The sequence below is a fragment of the Blennius ocellaris genome (assembly GCF_963422515.1).
Source record: "Blennius ocellaris genome assembly, chromosome: 8".
Classification (NCBI taxonomy): Eukaryota; Metazoa; Chordata; class Actinopteri; order Blenniiformes; family Blenniidae; genus Blennius; species Blennius ocellaris.
This window is the reverse complement of record NC_137657.1, coordinates 27,558,985-27,566,613: the sequence shown is the minus strand read 5'-3', so window position 1 is coordinate 27,566,613 and position 7,629 is coordinate 27,558,985. Positions and strand designations below refer to the sequence as shown.

At 53.1% G+C, this 7,629-nt stretch overlaps 1 protein-coding gene across 1 annotated transcript; it reads right to left on the bottom strand.

Moving 5' to 3' along the window:
* Positions 1–318: 318 nt before the first annotated feature.
* mex3a (mex-3 RNA binding family member A) lies at positions 319–7,416 on the bottom strand (the record flags this gene model as incomplete). The annotated part of the gene is made up of 2 exons (XM_080501542.1): positions 6,903–7,416; positions 319–1,487 (listed from the first exon to the last, which is right to left on the bottom strand). Exons 1-2 carry the CDS (start codon positions 7,399–7,401, stop codon positions 319–321), a joined length of 1,668 nt encoding a protein of 555 aa, XP_080357668.1. The 5' UTR covers positions 7,402–7,416.
* Positions 7,417–7,629: the final 213 nt, after the last annotated feature.

Genomic DNA, 7,629 nt, shown 5'->3' with positions numbered 1-7,629 from the left:
TATACTTCTCTTATAAACAAAACTTTTATAAAATATATATGCATATATATATATAAAAGAAAAACTTAAAAATATTTCTTATACTTTTTTTTTTTAGTAAAGCAAGCAGTGCTTTCTAAAATATCTGCTTGATTGTTTGTTTGTTTTTGTCATTTTTCTGGAAAAACAAAACGGGGGGGAAATAAAAAGGTGTCTTATTATAATAATAATAATAATAATAATAATCATAGTAATCATAATAAGAGGAACTAAAGGAGAAATACTGAGGCGGGTGGGCGGGGGAGGGGCGGCGATGTAGAAACGGACGGAGGCGGAGCTTTAGGAGAATATCCGGATGGCCTGCGTGACCAGGGTGTGGCACACCGGGCACTCGGGGTGGTTGAGCTCGCAGATGCGTATGGCGCACTCCATGCAGAAGAGGTTGTGGCCGCACGGCACCAGCGCCGCCGTCACCTTGCTCTCGAAGCAGGTCATGCAGTCCCGCACGGCGGCCGGCGGCGAGTCCGGCACGGGCAGGCGTCCCGGGAAGCCGCCGTCGCCGGCCGAGGTGGGCTCGCTGTGCGCGCGGCGGGCCTGGGCGTGCGGCGAGCCCGACACGCCGCCGGTGACGGAGGAGGTGGTGTTGACGCCGCCGCCGCAGGACTCCGGCAGGCCCGGGGACAGTCTGGTTAGCGGTAGCGGGAGGCCGCCGAAGCTCTTGGAGCGCTGCTGGGCGTAGAAGGCCACCTGTTTGGGGTAGTCGGGGTCGCCCCAGCTCTGCCCGCCCTCCGACCCGAAGTAGGAGCAGGGCTTCTCGCCGGAGCTGGAGAAGCTGCCCTTGTTGTAGATCCCGTCGCCGCCGCCGCCGCCGCCGCCGCCCACCATGGCGTCGGAGAAGTTCTGGCGGTAGCTGCTGGTGAGCGGCTTCCTCTGGCCGCCCTGCAGCCCCCACACCTGCTGCAGCCGGCTCTCCAGATTATTGCCGCCGCCACCGCCGCCGCTACCGCCCCCCGGACTGCCGCCGCCGCCGCCGTTCGGCCCCAGGCAGTCGTTCTCGTTGTTGTGGTCGTGCAGGCCGCCCGTCCGGAAGGCGATGTGCGCCTCGATCTCCTCGCGGGCGCGCTCGGCGTTGCTCGGCGAGCCGGTGATCTCGAAGACGGGGTCGCGGTCGCGGCTCGGCGTCACGATGTAGGTGCAGGTCTGCTGCTGGATGCGCTTGATGGTGGAGCCCTTGGGCCCCACCACCAGGCCCACCACGCGGTACGGCACCCTCACCTGGATGGTGGTCTGGCCCGGCAGCGGCGTGGGCGGCGAGCCGCTGAAGGACACGCCCAGCTTGTTGCGGGACGCCCGCAGCATGGAGAAGTGCTCGGCGGCCGAGATGATCTCGCGGCGGGCCAACGCCACGTCCTCCTTGCGGCCGGTGATCAGGAACACGGGCTCCTCGCCCCGGACCGGCGTCTTGATGTAGGTGTTGGTCTTCGCCCGCAGCGCTTTGATCTTGCAGCCTGCGGAGACGCCGAAATTGCAAAGCGTGAGCACAGACGGGGAAAATTCGCCGACACACGACTGCACGTTAGCGTCTGGTGGCGCGTCTCAATTTGACCGATTTGCCACGAGGGTAAAGAAGCCGTTCACATTCAGACAGTCTGGGACTCATTTTAGAAACCAGATCAAACATCCTGCAGTCACACCAGCTTCAGGCTCACTGATTGGTCTGGACCGGAACAGGAAACCCCCCCCCCCCCCCCCTTAGCCCATGGTGGCTAGGCTAGTTTGCTCACTGCTAACAGGTAGCATCAAACAAACGCGATATATCGTCTTCAGAGCAGATACCGGTGAGTCTTCCTCTCTACGTTCTCTGATGAAGGTTAGGGTGACGACCCAGAATGCCTTGCACTCTACGCCCCCTCCCCCCACAACCTAACCCACAATCCAACTTGGTGGTTTTATTTTGACAGTCACCGTAATAACAATCCAACTTGATACTATTATTTTGACAGTCGCTGTAATAACAATCCAACTTGGTACTTTTACTTTGACAGTCACTGTAACAATCCAACTTGGTACTTTTATTTTGACAGTCACTGTAACAATCCAACTTGGTACTTTTATTTTGACAGTCACCGTAATAACAATCCAACTTGGTACTTTTATTTTGACAGTCGCTGTAATAACAATCCAACTTGGTACTTTTATTTTGACAGGCACTGTAATAACAAACCAACTTGGTACTTTTACTTTGACAGTCGCTGTAACAATCCAACTTGGTACTTTTATTTTGACAGTCGCTGTAATAAAAATCCAACTTGGTACTTTTATTTTGACAGTCACCATAATAACAATCTAACTTGGTACTTCTATTTTGACATTCACTGTAACAATCCAACTTGGTACTTTTATTTTGACAGTCACCGTAATAACAATCCAACTTGGTACTTCTATTTTGACAGTCGCTGTAACAATCCAACTTGGTGCTTTTATTTTGACAGTCACTGTAATAACAATCCAACTTGGTGGTTTTATTTTGACAGTCACTGTCAAAACAATTCAACTTAGTGTGCGTGTGTGTTTGGTTTCAATACAAAAACCAGCAACAGCACCAACTACTGGACCAGCATGGACACGACACTGTTTTCAGAACGTTGCCTTGGAAACGCGAATCTTTTCCGAAATGAAAAGCGACACGTTTCCAACCGGGAGTGTTTTCATGGAAACGGGGGCCGCAGTCTTGACCTTGAGCGTGAGAGGAACCCGGTCCGAGCCCCAGAAGGACTGTCCACTGTACTGACTCGATCTTCTAAACAACCGCCGCCTTCAAAATAAAAGCATGAGCCAGACGAACATTTAAACAGAAGCCATTGTTCTCATTTCGCCAGATTTGTCGCCAAATGGCGTGACCTTGCTCACTCACTCAGAGGGGAAGCAAGAGGCTTCGTCGGCCTTTCAAAACAAAAGCCTCAATCAGGTAAAGGACAGCAACGCGAGAAAACGAGTTAATTAGCTCGTCGGTCAGTTTGGAAGGAAACAGGAAGTTGCGCAACGCGGTGACAGAACGCAGGTTTCGGGTGTGACAGGAAGTCAAACGTCTCGTCTTAAAGAGACGGGGGCGTCGCGTCGGCCATCATCCCCACGCAGGTCGCCAAGTCAGAGGCCTCCAGACCTGGGGGGGGGGGGGCGGGAGGAGGAGGAAGGGGGGCGGGGGCTCCTCTGAAAATGTCCTCCCTGTCCCCCCCGGTCCAGAAGCGTGTGCGAATTAAGGTCACGGGAGCAGCGTGTCATTGTCGGAGGGGTGACGGGCGATTTTTAAAAAATCTATATATTTTTTAAAAAGCTTCTCGACCACGAGCGGCACGCCGCCTCTGCCAGCCTCGCCAGACGGGCAGGAGAGGAAGGGGGGCGTGTCGGCGCTCCACCGCTCGCAGCCAGAGAGGAGAAAAAAAAACAAAACGGCCTCGAATCGGAAAAAAAATCGGCTGCTGGAGAAATGGCGTTTTTTTTTTTGTATGTGTGTAATTTTCCTCGTGGATTCGTCGGAGGAAAACGTCTTTTTTTTTAGCGAAACCCGTCCGAATCCTCCTTCACAACCCCCCCCCCGTTCAAACCCCCCCACCCAAAAAACAACTTCCAGTGGAGCTCATGGGGCGGCGCCGCAGAGCGAGGGACAAAGTGAAACCACGTTACTACGGCAGTGCAGAGAGAAAAAGGGGGAGTGTCTGCCAGAGAGGAGCCATCTCCACTCGTCTGGACCCCCCCCACCCCCAGCATTAAACACCCCCCCCACTCGACACCCTCCCCCGACAGCCTGCCATGTGGCATTCAGAGTGTGCAGCGAAGTGGGGCTCATGAGGAGGAACCCCTCCCCAACACCCCCCCCTTAGTGAGGCGTGACTCCTCTCCATTCAGCTCTCAGATGCTACACTGCCCCATCCGTGGACCCCCCCCCCCCCAAAAGACACACACACAGGGTGGAAGCAGCTCAGAGGACGAGGTGTATTTATTGTGGCGGCAACTAGATGCAGTTTTATATCTGTAAATACACATTAGTTCTAGATTCTAATTAGGGAAATGGGGGGGTTGGAGGGGGTTCTTGAACCCCCCCCCCCATGTGCTCAACCACTCCCCCATGTACAATACTTTACGCTGTTTTGCAGTTCTTATGTAAATAACGTAGAATGGCAGTACAATGAAAGTGTATCAAGGTGGTGGTGGTGGGGCGGTTTAGGGGGGGCTCATCCTAAATAAGTGTGTCGCTTTTAGGCCTCTGCTACTTCAAGTTTCTGTGAAGCTTTTCAATGTTTAATATTTACATTTCTGTGCTCTTGGACCCGGTGTGTGTGTGTGTGTGTGTGGGGGGGGGGGGGTGTAGTGGAAGGGGGGGGGACTCTGAAAGGCCCCCCAACGTCCATTATTTCCTCTAATTTAAGGTAGAATTTGGACCAGAAGAAAAATCAAACTGATTCCCGGCCACGTGCACACACAAAAGGGCAAAACAGGGGACGGGGGTGGGGTCGGTGGGGGAGCGGTTGGTGGGGGTGATAATATCATTCTGGTGAAAGGGTGGTGCTGGGAAGGACGGGGGGGTCACATACAAATGCGTCCTCTTATTTAAATGTTTGGGACACATGCTTCTCATTCTTAATATGGAAAAATTGACAAACAGCATGGGGGGGGTCGAGGTGACAGAGCCCCCACCGACCGACAAGACTTTGTCTCTTTTGTGCGTAAAATTCGGAATTCGACTGAAAGAACAAAGAACGAGTTTCTACAACATGTACGACACAACAGTGGTGAATCAATGACACCGGTCTGTGTATGTGAGGGGGGGGGGGGTTCTTATACCCCCCCACACACACGCACACACCCCCCAGGCCAAATTGAAGCCTGTTTGGACTCCTTTATGAATAAAACGTGGAATTTAATTGGAGAATAAACACGCGAAATTATTTAAGGCAAAGATACACAAAATGATGCAAAATCATCTGTGTTTTTGTTGCTGGGGGGGTTGATGGGGGGGGGGAGGGGTCCACAATATCAACCCTCACTGACCTGCACACATCAGCCTGTCCACACCTCAGTAACACTGAAAGTAATGAAAATACGCAAATAGAAATATCATGTGTCTCCACACACACACCACACACATAACAATGTGGAGTGTGTGTGTGTGTGTGTGGGGGGGGCTGATGGGGGGGGGGGGGGGGTGTCAACATTAAATCATAATACAGGCGGCAGTAGACTTGTTTAGTTTAACAAAAGCGACATTAGTGAACTGACATGAGCACAACAGTTAGTTTTTTTAAGTGGGGGGGTCAAACCAGTGGAACTGCTTCAGAGGTCTTGATTCTTTACAATCTCAATATTTTCTCCAAATTTGTGTTCAGATTGAAATTATTATTATTATTATTATTATATAGTTTTAAATACAACTTAGTTCAACCCCAGACTCGCAGTAACTGCTGCTCTAGTACATCTCTTTCTGGACAAAAACGCCCCCCCCCCCCCCCCCCCCCCCACACACACACACACACACGCGGGTGCTGCTGCTGCACACTTGGTATATTGCAAATTACCCCCCCCCCCCCCCCCCAGATTACCGCCCACTCCCTCCAACTTCAAGCCCGTTTTGCATCTCCAACGTGCTTCAAAACGTTTAAAAAAGTTGTACTGGAAATAAACACAGCGAACAACAGATTTACCCCCCCCCCCCCCCTCCAAAATAAATAAATAAACAAACAAAGGAGGATTCCTATGAGCAGAACTTCTGGCTGAGTCACCCCCCCATTTTTTTTTTTAAAGAGCATCCCAGCAGAGCGCGCGCCCCTCCCCTCCACCTCGTCCTCACACCTTTGTTTGACAGCTGCCGTCCTTCACTTCCACCTTTTTTTGGGTCTTAAACCACAAGAAAATAAAAAAAATAAAAATAAAAACCGCAGGAAAACACGAAGGGACACGCGTGAACTTTGCAACTTCGCGTGGAGAGAGAGAAAGAAAGAGAGGGAGGGAGGGAGGGAAGGAGAGGGAGAAACAAGGTGACCACGTTGCCTCCTCGCGCGCTCTATTGTCCAATTGTGTCAGTGGGCCAGAGCGCAGGATAAACAAGGAGGCGCGGGTGAATGTGGAGCGTCTCTACACACCGATCCCCCCCCCCCCCCCCCCTTCCACCCCCCCCTCGGAGAGGTGAAGCTGGAGGAGACGCTCCCCCTCCAGGACCCGCCGCCGCACGTTGCCCTTTTTTTTTTTTTTTTTTTTTTTTTGAACAGTCTGGCGCGCCTCAGACGACAAAGGAAGCAAGTGCGCTCCTGCTCCACAGCGTGCGCGCGTGCGTGTGAGAGTGAGTGAGTGTGTGTGTGTGCGTGCGCGCTGACATTGATGGCGTGGATGTAGAATAATTCGCCCACAGGAGGAAGAGGAGGAGGGAGAAGGAGAAGGAGAAGGAGAAAGAGGAGGAGAGGAGGAGGAGGGGGGGGGGGGGACGGGTCTCTCTCTCACATGCCTGCGTGCTAAAATTCACTCCAAACGCGTAAAAAAAAAAAGAAAGAAAGAAAGAGAAAAGAAGAAAAAAAACCTTTAAAATGCGAGAAGCAGGAGAAGTTGGAACGTTGTAGCGCGAGGAAAAGTGGGAGGCTGATGTCTGGGGGGGGGGGGGGGGGTGGTGAGGGAGGGGGGGTACAAAACACACACACACACACACACACACCACTCCCTTTTCTTTGTCAAATAACACCAGGTAACAGTTGGAGAACAAAAAAAAACAACAAAGCGCAAAAGCGGAGCGCGCGGCTGCGGGAGAAAACACGCAACTTTGGAGGGAAATGAAAAAAAAAATGTTGCAAGCCAGCGTTTTCTGCTGTTTTTTTTTTTTTGTTGTTGTTTTTTTTGGGGGGGTTGTTTTTTTTTCTTCTTTTTTTTTTTTTTTTTACCTTGTCTCCCCACTATCTCCGCCACATGTTCGGAGCTGGGCACCGGGACGCATTCCGTGATGTTGCAGCCGCGTCCCTTGGTCTCCGTGGACGAGCTCTCGTACAGGGCGCACAACTTGCTCTTCCCCTGCAGGATCGCCGCGTCCCCCCCGCCGCCGCCGCCGCCGCCGCTGTTGCTGTGGTTTTGTTGGTGGTGGAGGTGGTGGTGCTGCTGGTGGTGGTGGTGGTGGTTGTTGTTGTTGTTGTTGCTCCGGTCCTGTACTCCTCCCGGTGTCGGGGTTCCTCCGCCGCCGCCGCCGCCGCCGACGTCCTCGCCTTCCCCGAGCCCCAGCAGAGACAGCTGGCCCAGCGCGACCCTGAGGGCACGGGAGTCGTCCTCCTCCTCGTCCGGCGGCGCCAGGAGACCCTCGCTGCCGAAGCCGGAGCCGGAGCCGGCCAGATCCCCGCCGTAGCCCCCGTTTTTCTCCATGATCCCTGCGAGAACCAGCAGGCTCGGCATGGCTAACAAAAGAGTGTGTGAGACAAAGACACGGGAAAGAGACTGAGAAACAGCACCCGTGCCGCCTCCTCCTCCTCCTCCTCCTCCTCCTCCTCGCCCCCTCCTCCTTGCTATTCCCCCCTTTGCGCTAGTCCCTCCCATAGACCGGCCCCTCTCTCTCTCCCTCTCTCTCTCTCTCTCTCTCTCCCTCTCTCTCTCTCTCTCGGAGCGAACGGGACACAAGGCCGT